General features: G+C 36.8%; 1 protein-coding gene across 3 annotated transcripts in view; it reads left to right on the forward strand.

Annotated features, from left to right (window-relative positions):
- Nucleotides 1-15190, forward strand: part of CEP162 (centrosomal protein 162) — a 44001-nt gene that overhangs the window by 24024 nt on the left and 4787 nt on the right. For all 3 annotated transcript variants that reach the window (XM_058019513.1, XM_058019512.1, XM_058019514.1), the window contains exons 15-26: nucleotides 639-781; nucleotides 1582-1809; nucleotides 2429-2563; nucleotides 3460-3572; nucleotides 4349-4454; nucleotides 5217-5343; nucleotides 6248-6411; nucleotides 7815-7919; nucleotides 8958-9182; nucleotides 10289-10962; nucleotides 11789-11930; nucleotides 12906-13004. In XM_058019513.1, coding sequence (XP_057875496.1) covers nucleotides 639-781; nucleotides 1582-1809; nucleotides 2429-2563; nucleotides 3460-3572; nucleotides 4349-4454; nucleotides 5217-5343; nucleotides 6248-6411; nucleotides 7815-7919; nucleotides 8958-9182; nucleotides 10289-10962; nucleotides 11789-11930; nucleotides 12906-13004 — 2261 coding nt within the window. The remainder of the gene's footprint in view (nucleotides 1-638; nucleotides 782-1581; nucleotides 1810-2428; nucleotides 2564-3459; nucleotides 3573-4348; nucleotides 4455-5216; nucleotides 5344-6247; nucleotides 6412-7814; nucleotides 7920-8957; nucleotides 9183-10288; nucleotides 10963-11788; nucleotides 11931-12905; nucleotides 13005-15190) is intronic.

Genomic DNA, 15190 nt, shown 5'->3' on the forward strand with positions numbered 1-15190 from the left:
TTTCTGAGGGGTGTGTGACACTAAAAAGGCATGAGATTTGGAAAAGAGTCATTGTCTGGTGGGGTTTTTATTCAGGTGTAACATTCCTAAGCAGGAGCAGTTGAAATGGCAGTTGTAGTTACTGTCAGAAGGCTGAGATGTGAACAGTTCCGTGTATGTTAGTGACTCTGGAGGGATCTTGCCTGATTTCTTACTCCAGTCAACATTTATTTGATGCAACAAATAAATGTTGCATTTCTTTCTATACTGTCTGCACTCCAAAGTCTGTTTTAAAAATTGCTGTGTCTTATCTTCCCCGTAGCTTGAAATATTTTGTGTTTATGTATACTTAGATAACTGGCTGCTTCCAAAGTGGAAGAGTGAGATTAACCTTTTTTTGTGAAGGATTTATTATCCAGCTGCATGTTTCAGTTTTTCCTTTGGTTTTGTTCATCTTGTCATCAGTTCCTTACTTAAAAAAAAACCCTCCAGCTTTTCCATAGTATATCATTGTTCTCAACTTTCTATATTTCATTCAAAATTCAGGTTGTAGAATACTTTATATACCTACAGGCTGGATCACATGAATACATATTTTTCTTAAAGGACATAAAATTCTGAATATAATTTGTTCTATTTTACTTTCTGCCTAAATGAAGAAGCCTTATTTGCTACTAGGATAATAAGATCTGCAGCAAATGAACCAACTTTGGAGGGAAGTATTAACAGAGTTTTGTCTGGCCAATCAGTTGTTAGTAATCTTGGACACCAGGCTGAGGATTATAACAGGCAATATCATCATGTGAGTAATAACCAGTGTTGCTCCTAATATTAGCATGTACAACTTGGCTTGCAAGCATATTTTTTCAAGGCTTTTAACAATTATCACAAGGTTGGAAAATACTGAAACAGTGACTGAAGACTTCCCTTTTGTCAAATACTACTTTTTGCTTTTAAAATATGCAAATATAATTATACTGCTTTTCAGTTGCTTGGATAGTGCTGTTGCTTTGGTGGGTCTATATAATTAAAGTCTCTTATTAAATTCTAAGAATTACTATTTCATTGTAAAAGAAGGTTAAATATAACTTCTACTTATAATATTCTGCTATGAATGTTTAAACAGTACTACTGTTCAGGGATTTTTCCTATTTGCATTGCATTAAATATTTAATAGTACCTTCTGACTTCTCAAGATGACTGAATTTGCAGTACCATAATGATTTTTCCTTCTCCCTTATCAACTGCATAAAAAAGCTATTCATTGAATACCTAAAGCATTGCTGCTTTTCTAAAAGTAAGATGATGCATAATATAATAATTATGGTAGCAATATAGTGGCTGTCATATGAGATGTATTTGTTTCTTTTTGGATTTTTTTGTCGTGATTTCCTCATATATATTTTGCAAATGAGGTCACTCATTAAAATGAATATAGGATGTTTTGCTATGGAAGTGTTGGGGGGGTTGTATTTTGGGTTGTTTTTTCAAGTGCCTTGTGTTGTTGCTGAGAGCTAGACAAACCAGTTAAATAAAGCTGATGAGCAGAGTTCTGGTAAACAATCAGCTCAGTGTAATGTTTCCCTGAATTGTCTGCCCTAGGACTTATCATTTTCCCCTTTCAAAAGCTGTGATAGAGAGCTGTATTTGTTAAAACGACTACAAACAGCAGAGGAGGACCTGAGCAGAGCTCGGGATTTGATTCAGCAGCTGGCCAGCAAGCTTTCACAAAAAGAGAAGGAGATGGAGGCCAAGGTAGTAGAACTGAAAACACAGCATGAAAAGGAGCTCTCCCGTCTGGGTCAGGAAAACTATGTTCTTCAGAGTAAGGTACTTTATCATCTTGTATCCTGTGCCTATAGAAGAGAGGAAACATTGCTTCTGAAAATTGAATCAATGTTACTTCAGATGAGGTGTTGATGAGGAGAAAATCCAAATTTACACAGACACCCTGTAATGCATACCTGCTGTTACATTTAGTGCCTGTAAGACATGATTTTTTTTTCCTGGAGATAAACCATGTTATCCTGAGTTCCTTTACTTTGCTATTTTGAGAGTCTTGCTGCAAGTTTTTGCAAAGATTTGATTCATTCCCACAGATACCACTTGTTACTGGTAAGTACTATATGCTGAGATATTGTTTATAGTTCTTGATGCATTTTTCAGTGTTGTGTTTTGTCTGTATGAAATATTCCCAGACTTATTCCACTATACCCTTGGTGAGAATAACTCCCTGCATCATAACATACCCTCCTGTCTAGAGACATAAGAACAGAAACTTCTGGCTTTTCCCAAACATTCTCTCTTTCATAATGCTTCTGTAAAACTCCAGTTAGAGCCACTCGTTGGTCTGCTCTCATACCATAATGAAGAGACCACAGTCTTGTAAGTCTTGTAGAAAAGTCCATGTTGCTAACAAAACTTTCTTATTGTTTGTGTGTTCTGAAAGCTAAGAAGTATGGAAGAGCTTACCCAAGAAAAGAGGTGGACCCATGCAGCAACAATTCCTATAACTGAGGAAAAACTGGCCCAAATACAAAAAGAGATTGAAGATCAAGAGGTCATTATTCAAGGTTATCAACAGGTAACACCACACATCATGTTGACCTGTGTTCTATCCAGTTTCAGAAACAAAATTGTTTAATGATTACTACTTTTCTGTTGAAAAAAGGTATCTTGTTTTCTGAAAAGTGGATGGAATTTGGGTGTGAAAGGCAAACATATTGCAGATTTTAAAAGTCTTTCACACATCTAGTTTGGACTAAGTTTTTCCACAGATCCATGTAAATGTTCTAAATTGTAAAAATCAGTAACTTTACAGTTGAGAACTTTATGGTCAATGAGAACCACAAACTTTTTCCCAAATGTAGCTGAAAATTAGTACTTTTAATCAGCATTTGAAATCTGAAAAAATTTGGTTTTTAAAATGTTTTTCTCAAGATCTGAGCAGCAGATTTCAAGGTAACCTTATTAGCATGCCTGATTTGTATTACTTAGTCAAGTGGAGAAATAGATAATTCAGGCTTAATAATCCTTTTGAATACTTGCAGCTGTAAAATCCAGTGGGTAGCTCAACCAGCTTCCAGCTGTTGCTCAGCATGATTCCCTGATATAAACACAGTGTCTTTCCAACATATGTCTGTGAGCATCCCAGACAATGATGATTTGTGTCCCCAGGACTGGAGCATGGGCAGGCTGAGCTCTGATCTATCAACACTCACCCCTGAACACGTTTCTAGAATATAGTTGGGGTAGTGACCAGAGGATCTGTCTTAGCTCCTTCCTGCAGAGTGAGCAGACACTTGGATGAGATTGCAGATAGTGAAAGTAGATATCCATTTTAGAAGCTCAGTAATTAAATATTCAGTGTTTTCTTCCACTGTTTCAGCAGGTAAACTATGTGATTCATAGAAAATTGTTTTATAACTGAAGAAAACAGTAATCTGTGAATATTCTTTAACTTTGTCTGTCTCAACTTAGGAAAATGAGAGGTTATACAAACAAATGAAAGAGCTACAAATCCAAAACAAAAAAAATGAGGAACGAATGTTTAAGGAGAATCAGTGCTTAAAGTCTGAATTAATACAGTTAAGGTAGGCTCATTTGCATATCTGACCTAAAATCTCTAGAATTTTCTGCTGTTTTTTTTTTTAATGAAGAACCATTGCAGAGTCTATCAGGTGCATGCTTTCTGTTGTTTCTCAGGTTCGTGGTCTTGTTTCTTCTTTTGAGAATTGATTTGTGTTGATTATGGGCACTTAATTCTTTGTTTTCTTGATGGTGTTGCAAACCTGTGGGAAGACTGCAGACTTCCACTTGGGAAATATTTCAGTGTTCTTATTCATATCAGAATACATGATACATTACACTGCACTTGTTCTGATATTTTGGCTCTGCTGATGTTGTTAAGATGTTTTTAATGCTGTTGTAAGACACACAGTAAATCAGGGGGCACAAGAGGTTCTGCTGGTGGAGAAACAATTCTATTCCCTGCATTGTTGGTCCTGTGAGATTTGCATCCTGTGCTAGTAAGGAGAAACAACCTAGCAATTGTGTGTACTCCTAGTCTACAGATCTTTGCTATGGAGAGGCCTGTAAATGAGTTCCACTGATGCAGGGTAGAACTTTATTTCCTTCCCTTTCCTTCCTAGTCTAAATAAACTAGTTCGTGTGAGGTGAGAAGACTTCACCGTACAGTGAATTTTGTTTGTGTATAAATGTTGTGTATGTTTGTTTCTCTTTTTGTTTTGAACCTGCCCAGATTGACTGTGTGCTACAGTTTGGGGGGCAGGGGATTGTGTTTGTTTTTCAGTGGCCACTGATAGTATGCTGAATCACCACATTGCATAACTGCTTTTCTGTTGTTTAGGGAAAAGCTAGAGAAGATTAACAACCAGTCACGAGTCATGCAGGATTCTGAACCAGCCAGAAATCAGAGTTTCACAGAATTGATTTCAGAGCTTCGAGTAGCACAGGTAGGTATATACCAAGCCTGTAAGATAACAGAGTGTAGTGCCTTTGCATGTAACACAGAAATACAACTAATACCACTGGAAACACAAGGAGCACGTGTGGCCCAATGCAACACAGGCCTGATGTGGCCTGCTTAGCAGTTCAGGATAGGAGCTCACTAGCAGTGACATACCTACATGTACATGCCTAGACACTCGGTCTGTTTACTGGCTGCTCCCAAAATCTCAGCCCCCCCAGCTGGTTTCTGCTGTACCTGTGCATACCTAGGACCAAGGGGCTCCATCTCTAGAGGTGGTTCTGGCACCAAGACCTTTTGTCCTACTTGGTCTTGAAGTTTCCTAGTGTTTGTGTGTAGCAAAAAGAGAGACTGCCTGCAGAAAATGGCAAGAAGTAGAATGTAGTAGGGTGAACTGTTGGACAATACATTTGACCACTTATCCTACAGTCTTCAGTCTCAGAAGTAAGTCAAGCCATTTTCTTTACTGACCCTTTCAAAAGGCAGAGATTTTCTACTTCTATGGCAGTTAAGTAAGGCTTAAAAAATCTGGAGTTTGGATTTTTTTTAATGCTTAGCTTATGTTTTCCCATGGTCTTCTATTGCAGGGCCTGACAATAATAGCAAAATTCAAATACCTTATTGTTGCTGTGGTTGGATGTAACACTGTTGTGATTTAATCTTTGTGTGATGAAAAAGCATGCTCAGGGGTTTTGTGTGATATTATGTGTTTAGTTTTTCATGTTTTACTGTTTTCTTTATAACCTAGAAAGAAGAAGCTAAATTACAAGAAGAGATAAGACGTCTAAAACAAGATAAGCAAGCTCTTGAGGTAGACTTGGTACAAGCCAAGAAAGAGAGAGATTTAGCCAAAGTCCAGATGGCATCTGCATCAAGTAAAGCACCTTCATTTTGTTGAATAATTTTGCTTACTTTGCATTTCAGTAAATAAATATGTAACAAAAGCTTGTTCTTATTAAAGTATTACTTAGTGAAATGCATCTAGACCATTTACAAATACTGTCTAAACTTCTAACAAAAGCATACAGTGAAGGACATGCTGCAGTACTTTTGGTACTCTGTTAGAAAGTATCTTCCTGTATCCAACCAAACTCTTTGTTGTGACCTGTTAGGTTTGATTTCTTGCCAATCTTTCACTGGATGTGGAAAAAAAAATTATTTCAATTATGTGACAACTCTGTTCAAAAGAAAAGATTTACTGTGTTACATCTTAGTCTCCTATTTAGTTCTTCCCCATTTTTTGCCTATAACTTACACCTTGGGACTTTTTTCAGCATTCTTATCAGAGCTTTTTCCAGTTTGAATTAATGAGAGAATGCTCAAAATTGGACTCTCCCATTTCCAGTGTCAGGCATCACAAATGCTAAGTGCAGTAATACTTACCTCCATGTCTGTTCTGAAAATGCCTGATCCCTAAATGGGAGGAGTATGATCAATAAACATCAAAGCATATATTCTATGTTGTCATTCATCTTGATGATGAAGGTCTGTTTATTAGAGCATGATCAAGAACAGATCTCCCTGAGATTCTGTCTTAAATACGTTCTGTAGTGAACTGTAAGCCATTGAGTACTGCTGTGTATGAGAAAAATACAGGGTTTTTTACAAATACTGTTGCTTTTAAAATCCCAGTTAGGATCTGGTTTTAAAACTACTGCAGTAACAGTGTTTTAAAAATGGTAAATGTATGAAATCTGCTGAGGAAGACAGTGTTGACTAATTACTTCTTCAATACATAATTACTAATAAAACAATTCTAAGAATGTTTTATTCTTGTAGGTGAGAAGTCTTATGAATTTAAAGTTATGGAGGAATCGTACAAACAGGAAATTACTAATTTAAAAAAAAGACTTCAGTGGTATGCAGAAAATCAAGATCTTCTGGATAAAGATGCAGCCCGTCTTAGAGATGCAAGAGAAGAAATTGAGAAACTAAGACTAGAGGTGATAATATCTAGCTTTATGTAAGAAGTTGGAACTGAAAACTGTTTCTTTTTCTGGTGATGAGTGTAATGTAATTATTTCCTTCATAATAATTACTTTTTTTGGTATATTAGTTTGGTTCTATTGGACATCTTGCCAGTGCTTCTGGGAACAAAAGTAACATGCTTCCCTAAAGTCTTCACATTTCTTGACCTAAGGGAAAGAATATTGTTATGTTAACAACCAGGAACACCCTTCTTCTCATTCTCTTTTCCTCCTTTTTTCTCCATAGTAACTTAGACAACACTTTTTTATTCTCTTAAGTACCAGTTCTAAATTCTTTCTTAGGAAAAGCTCCCTGGTTACTGTGGCAGGGGGGGAAAACCCAAAACACTTGAAATCTAAACAAAATTAATACATGAATCTTGAATACTGGTGAGATTTGCATTGTCTACTTGTCAGTACAATAGACTTGGGAGTTACAAAAAAACCCAGACATTTTACCTGTGCTAAAATACAGCTGATCTTGGAATCTTTTATGATCTTTTATTAGAGAGATCACAGATGAATGGAGATGTTTCTGAAGGAGCAGCCAGGGACAGACACCACCATATCAACCTTTGTTCAAGATACCATTCCTGTGAAAGAAAATATTTTTATTGGCATTTTCTCTGGGCTGGACTGGTGTCTAAAAATTCTGGTACCATACGCTGTGACTTCACAGAAATAATCAAAGCAGTCAAACTATAAAATGCTGGCATAAAAGCATGACTTAGCATGACTTGGTAATATTACCAATCTGGGAGAGAATTCAAGATAGGAATATTTTTAAATATCCAGGATATAATATCCCTGTACAGAGATCATAGTGGCTAATAAAGGTAGGAAATTCAATTTTAGATTATAGCTTTGAGTCCTCATGACCAGGCATCACAGGAATGCAGGAACATGAGTTAGCCAGGCCCTGATTCTCAGCTGGGACTCAACTTTTATTTAGGCACAACATAACATTGTCTTTTGGCTGTTTCTGTATCTCATGGCATAGTGTAGCATTGCAAATCACAAACCATTTCCTAAACTCATCCTGAAATCATGGAATGCACTGTAGCTCTTGATATGACAGCTTACTAATCAAGCCTGTATACTGGCAGTATGAAAGAAAGGACCAGTATTTCTGGTATAAAGACAAGAGTGTCCCAGAGCTGAAATTCCCTTTTAGATTTCCATATCTAGTTTCAGTTGCTTTGGAGAAGGAAGCTGTCATGGAGGTTTAGAGTCTGAAGAATCAGTTAGTACAGAAATTACCATTACGAGTTTTGAAATGGCAGCATACTTCCATTGTACTATGTGTTTGAAATGTTTTTGTACTACAGGACAGTGTCTCTGAATACATGTTTCAGTTTGTTTTCTCATAAATTGGACAGGTTGAGAAGCTCAGAGCTGATGCAGGAGATCAGTGTGTGCAACAGAAGAAACGTTTGCGAGACAGAGCAACAGATGCTAAAAGAATTCAGGATCTTGAGCGACAAGTATGCAATAAAAGAACTCTTTCTCATGTAAATTTTGTTTCAGATAAAGTCTCTTAAAACCTCAGTGCCTTGATAAGGATAAAGTATAGCATGAAGTTCTGTGATAAAGTAACTCATGTTATTGGACACTCATCAACACAAGAGTAATTATTTACTTAGACTAAGTAAATCTTCTTGCTACTATATTCAACAAGCTGGAATCCCTTTTAAAATCTTTTAAAATAACTGTTCAGAGTTTCTTTAAAAGGGGCAAGAGGGCAAAAGCCAAAGCTTGCTAAGACTCCTGTCCACATTCAATAATTCCTTAACAGTATGATGAATTTCAGCCAAGTTGATTCAGGAGTAGGGGTTTAAATTCTGCTGGATTCATACAAGATTCATGAAAACTGGGGGAGTGGAGACCTTAAAATCCATATTTCTACTAAAAAAACATCAAGTGGAAGTGAGCCTTCCTGAATTTTAGGAGGTAGCAGTTGCATTGGTTAGAGATGTAGGAGTCATGGGCAAGAGCCTTTGCAGAATTCTGATATGAATATCTTATCTACAGATAAGAGAGGGACTTGTTATTAATGCTGCATGCAAAGTGTTAGTTTTACATGATTGCATACTACAAAATAAAAGACTTATAATGTGTTATTGGGAGAATAATTCCAATATTGCTATGAAATATCCTTAACAGTTGGAAAAGTAGAATGTGAATGCAAATCCAGGAAAAAAAGCATATTCACAGCATTAAAAGCCATTCTTAAATTGTGTTTTTTGACTTTCTTTAGACTATTGATATAAGGTAATCTGAAGACCTGAGCAATATTTTGTTTAAGATCATGTGTAAGTCAGTAAGAGACAATGAGTCTTGCTTTTCTGTAAACAAAACCATAAATGGGAGGAATATAAAGTAATTCTCAATATATGCATCCATGGTTTTCATTCTTCCACCTTAAGGGAATGAAATTTGTTAACATTCTGTCACTTACTTTTGTTCCCTTTCTATTAGAACTTTATTATTTTTAACCTTTGACTTAATTTTCTTATGAATAGATCAGAGAAATGGAAGGAATTCTAAAAAGAAGGTATCCAAATTCTTTGCCTGCTTTGATTTTTGCTGCTGCTGCTGCTGAGAAAACAAATGATCTTTCAGCTAAAACAAACACAGTTGAATTTTTGGAGAGAAGAATAAAGAAATTAGAAACAGAACTTGAAGGTAAAGATGATGAAGCTAAGAAAAGCCTTCGTGCCATGGAACAACAGTTTCAAAAAATAAAGGTAAAAGTTGAGTAGTCCGCTTTGCAAGTAACAGTCACAAGTCAACTAAGTGTAACAAAGGGTAGTGGTTAAAACTGAAGGCAAAGACCACATTCAAGGGAAAAAAATTATTCAAAGAATTCAGAACCGGAATTTCAGTACCTTCAGCACCTAAGATAAATAAAAATAGCATTGAAATTGTTAGGGTAGTGTTGAAATGAAGAGGACATGTTCTCAAGGCATAATAATTTCATTCTTACAATTAAGATAAGTAGTTTTCACCCTGTGGGTCAGAGTAGAGCTGCTTCTCTAATTCCTTGTTGTACCAAAGGCTGTGATTTCAAAGGTCTACTGACTGAGCATTTCTGCAGGGAACATTGAGAACCACTACGCATGTCCAAAAATTACATGATAGTGAGCCTAAAGACTTGGGTTAGGAAGCCTGGAAGTCTGGAATTTTACTTTAAGGAAAAGGTGAACTGCACAGGTGCTTAATGAGCAAGAAAAGAAAGCATTGGCCAGCTGTTCCACCTTTTCTGCATAAGTCACTCATCATACTTTCCTCAAAGGCCATCCAAGCTATTAAGAAGGTTATGTTTTCCTCAGCTCATTAGGGGGAAAGATTGTGTCTCTCTTTGAATTCATACTTCTTTCTTCATACTTAGAAATACATAAAAAGAAAGATCTGTTCTGTTAAAATTTAGGATGTTTTGAAAAATGTGAAATACAGCTTTGAACATGTGACATGAATGTTTGCCAGCTGACATATACCAAGTACATAATGACAAAATTAACATTGGTAGCATCTGAAGAGAACTCAATTGCATAGAAATGAAATATTTTCTTGTCAGTATAATTGTCTATCCCATAATTACTTGCATCCATTAGAGTGATTAGAGTCTTTTGTATTAAATTCTTCAAGTAATTCTATTTTACAGCAGACTTAATTATTTCACTCACTAATTTCTGAACTGATTGAGTAGTTTGTTAGTAATCCTGATTTGTATTTTGTCTTCTGAAGTCTTTCTTCAGAAGGGCAGTAACTTTAAAGAATAATAGGAAGAGCTAATAATAACAGTACACTTACAAAACTGCTTTTTTGTCCCTACTTTTTACTCCCCTCCTAGATACAGTATGAACAAAGACTTGCAGAGCTTGAGCAACTACTTGCCCATGAATTTATGAATGAACCACCAAAACTGAATGGTGATAAAGCCACTTCTGCAGAACTTGAGCAGGAGCTTCAGAATCTAAAGAAGACCCATCAGATCACTGTTGGAAACCTCCAAACAGAAATTGAAAATCTTAAAAGTCAAAATTCCCAATTAAAACTCAGAAGCAAAAATGATAATAAAGACTTAGATTCCATGGACTCTAAGATGAAACAAGGAAGCACAAAAGACAGGTTGTTAAAACTAAACGAAGAACTGGTCACCAAAAATAGAGAAATACAAGACCTCACAAAAACTGTTGAGAAACTTCAAAAAGAAAGGATGGTGATGTTGTCTGATAATAATTTGAGAAATAATAAAACAAACTCTAATGAAAATTCTACAGAGGTTGTGAAAAAGAATACCTCAGCCGCAGATAGAAGGAATTCCAGCAACACTGAAGCCTGTCTAAGCATTTTCAATGATGACAAAACACAGCAACCACATACCTTCTCTGATTCTCATCTCTTGGAAGTTGTGCAAGAAAATGCCCATCTGAAAGAGGAGCTGGAGAAACTGTCCCTGGAAATGAGCCAGCAGCGGGTGAAGTCTCAGGCAGCTCTGGCTTATTCTGAAAGCAACATACGAAGGTAAATGCTCAATATATTCCTTTAAAAACCTTCTTAAAGTGTTGGCAAACATAGGATTGAAGTAGCATATTAGCATTCAGCCATGTGTGAAGGTTGCTTATACCTTCATTTGTGCTGTTTCTGGCTTTGGGAGGGGTTTTGGGAGTTCTTTTGTTACTTTGGGGTTTTTTTAAAAGCAGTGCACTGTCACAGTTCTTTCCACAGGCAAACCTATGTTAATGCTTTTATTAATGCTACAATTTCTTACGCTTTTAAGAAAATATCTCAGTTTAAATCATCATATCTTACATGCTTTGTGTTGTACGGCATTAATACTTGGTCCATGTTCTTTCCTTCAAACCTGGAGTGTGCTTTCAGTGGAATTTACTTGGCCAACAGTAGAAACCTTATACTTTACCTAGTCTCCCTTACATCCCTTGACAATCAAAGCAGAAGAAATGGACATGCAATTTAGATTACAACACATTCTTTTCTAAAATAGATATCTGAAAGAAGGTAGCTGCATTATGATTAAAAAGCATGTGTTCTCTTGCCACTGTTTTAATAAGAGGAACCAGCAAAGATGATTGACTGAATTTTTTGTATCCTCACTGCCTCTAGTTAGATGATGCACATATCCACCACTGTAGGTTTCCCACACTTTTCTCCCTTCAGAGCAATAGAAGTAATGATGATCCTGTCTTGCAAGGTTTTGTTATGAAATATACAAGATCTTCTGCCTTTAACATTTTGGTTATTTTGTGTGTTCAAGTGAGAAGCTGCTGCATTTTTGAAGAACTGTCTGTAGCTGCGCTACTACATCTCACTTTTCTCTTGCTCTGTTCAGGATACAGGAAGACACAGCAGAATACATTGCATCTCTGAAAGCTTCCCACCAGAGGGAAGTTGAGAAGATTGTTTGCCAGCATGCAAAGGAACATTCTACTTCTAAAGTAGCTGAACTAAAGAACAGAATTTCAGCACAGGAGGTAAGATATAGTAGATACATTACTTACATATAGATGTATCTTAAAAGTTATTTCTTTCTGTATTACTATAAACTTACTTTGTTGGAGGTAGGACCTGTTGTTTCAAAAATCATCCTGTGCCACAGGATTCATAAAATCCCAGAATGGCTGAGGTTGGAAGGGACCTCTGAAGGTCATCTTGTCCAACTGCTCTGCTCAGGAGGATCATCCAGGACTATATCCAGATGGCTTTTGAGTATGTCTAAGGAGGGTAATTCCACCACTTCTCTGGGCTATTTTACACATGGTATAAAGGGTAGAAAGAGCTGTTTCATTCAGATTATTTAACATTTAAAAATGAGGAGAGTAACTTGAAGATTGAGGCTTGTTTTCACATACTACATATGTGGTATATGCGTGCTGTTTAACAGCCCATGCACACGCATGTGTTGGAGGCAGTGTTGTTAATGCACACAGCACTTACACCTGCAGTGCTGCAATCACAGAATCATAGAATGTTAAGGGGTTCAGTAGACCTCAGAGATCATTGAACAGACTTGTGATCATACTCACAAGCCCCCTTGCCATGGGAGGGACACCTCCTACTAGAACAGGTTGCTCAAGGCCTTATTCAGCCTGGCTTTGAACAGTGCCAGGTTTGTGGCATCCACAGCCTTCCTGATCACCCTTCATTGCCCTCACCATAAAGAATTTCTTCCTAATATTTGACCTAAACTTCCTCCATTTTAATGTGTACCCATTATTCCTTGTGCTATCACTACAGTTCCTGATCATGAGTCTCTCTGGATTCCCTGTAGGCCCCTTCAGATACTGGAAGGTTGCTATGAGGTTTCCACACAACCTTCTCTTCTCCAGGCTGAATGGCCCCAACTTTCTCAGTGCTGCTTATTTTTTTCTGTACTTCTCCTGCATTGGTTTTCACATGTTGTCATGGGGGTATATGCTAATGACAAAATATTTTTAAACCTTTTTTAGATATTAATCAAACATCTTCAGGAACAACTTGGTGAACAAGAGAGACATCAAGAAGCTCTTTTAGTTTCACAGATAAGAGAGCAACTCCTGCAAAAAGAGGTATATTTAAATTTCAATGGGGGCACCTTAGTCTAATAAGAGTTTTCATCATAATTCATGTCAAGCCTGAAATAATATGTAGTAAAATAAGTCTTAGAAACAAAATCTTTGTCAGTTGCTTCTACATCAATTATCCCTGAGAATGTAAAGTTTTTCTAGTGTGACCAGGAGAACAACACAGAACAGAATGCAGAACTTTGACCTTTTTTGATGTTAATATTTTTATTATTATTTTGTTTGAAATGTCTGACATTTGTATGAAGTTTGATCAGTAGGTTAATCCAGGTTTTCATATCCCCTGAGAGTTATGGTGGGTAGTGGTAAATAGACCACAGGACTTATTCTTTATTCCTCTTAATTAAGGGGATTTTTTATCACTGTTTTCAAAAGCTTTTCTTTTTTCATCCTCCATTGCTGTAAAACTGACTTAGGCAATTGTATTCTTGGCTTTCTCCTCTGCTATCTCTGAAACTTAATGTGTCTTAAGAAGGGAGAGTTAGCTATAAAATCTGTGAAATTCAATGGGTTTTGAGAGAAGTATATAGGCTGATTTTTTTTTTCTAATCTTCTACTTCATTCAATAGCAAATAATCTAAAATTTACACTTGTTCTTATCTTTGCATTTGGGTTAATGTTGGATCAAATTGCTGTCCACCTTTTAGCTCAAGCTTTCAGAATCACTGGCTATGCATTTTTTGTTCTTGAAGTAGTGCCAGTCTTTGTTGCCCTTTCCTGTTCAGGAGGATGTAGCCTGTCTCAGCATTGTGCCTGTGCTTCATTCACCATCTCCCTGATGTATGAAGATCACTATTTTAACTTAATTTTGGTAATACTTTAACTTGCAAGGGTTATTAAAAGTGATTAATCTTAATCTTGCTAAACTCATCCAGGTATTTCTCTTACATGTGCAAAATTCCACCTCTGTTGTGAAGTATTTCTGTAAAACTGTGGGTCTGTATGGGGAGAAAAAAGATGTCCTATTAAACAAGTTCTATGTTTGCAGAATAGGGGCTGAGACTTTGGGTTCATATGGATGTTGGCTTTCCTTACAAAGCTTGTTTCATTCCAGTGGTGTCAGTTTATGTAATACTTCTTCCTGGAAAAACAGAGCAAGAGTACAATGAGACAAATGTTATTGTTTCCTCTATGACTGCTTTCCAGGTTATTGACAGTAATGGTTTAAGAGATCATCCAGTCTGACCCACATGGCAGAGGCCAACTTCAAGGTGCTGGTATTTAAGAAAATGTAAAGGAGTGTCTTTGTTACAGAAATCATTGCAAGACTGTACAGACAGAAATATCTATGCCTTGCTTTTGCCCTCTAGCACAACTTCTGTGCTGCTTTTAAAATACATCTTTGGCATTAAATGGTTCAATAAGTTGTGCTGAGAAAAGAAGACAACCAGACCTGCAAATGGAAATAGCAGTGATAGGGGAAAGCACCTCACTGGTAATAGGGTTGAGTCCTGTGTCTAGAATGGTGGTAACATCCAAAAAGGCAGTTTTTCCTGTGGCTTCTTGGAAGATTGTTATTTGAATACTAATCTCAGAAATGCTGTTCATGGATGTTTTCCATTAACTGAGTGCTTCCTTTCCTTAACAGCTTGCACATAGCACTGCATTGTATTTGATGTGGTTCTGTCGCTGGCAAAATACACAGAGCCTCTTTTCTCCTGGGGCTTTTTTCCCCTCATGAGATCTTTCCACTATGATTTTTAAATTGTGTTTAATTATATACTTGAGACCACACATCAGCCCTTCCCTTCAGTGGAGCAACTCAGCAGCCAAGCAGCAGACACTCATTTGCACAGATCTTTTGAAACTAAGACTTCTGCTCCTCTGAAAAACGTGGCTGAAAAGTTTTGTCTGCTGGAGTAATGGACAGGCAAAAACATACTGACAGAGGCCTTGTTATTTTAGAAAGCCACCTTGAAATGTGTAAGTAATAATAAGCTGCCTCAGAGTCACTTCTCAGTAAGAGTGATAACATCTTATGAAGACACAAAGCTGCCAGCTACCTGAATTCACAGCAGAGAGGCAAGGATGACTGAGTGCTTGAAGAGGGGTAGCAGCTCTCAAATATATTGGCTAAGGGAAGCTAAGGACTATCATAAAGGATAAAGATATCAAAGTTGTCACTTTAGTTTACTTATATACATTAAGAGTGACCAAAAAATACTTTGGAT

This window comes from Melospiza georgiana, chromosome 3, assembly GCF_028018845.1.
Source record: "Melospiza georgiana isolate bMelGeo1 chromosome 3, bMelGeo1.pri, whole genome shotgun sequence".
NCBI lineage: Eukaryota > Metazoa > Chordata > Aves > Passeriformes > Passerellidae > Melospiza > Melospiza georgiana.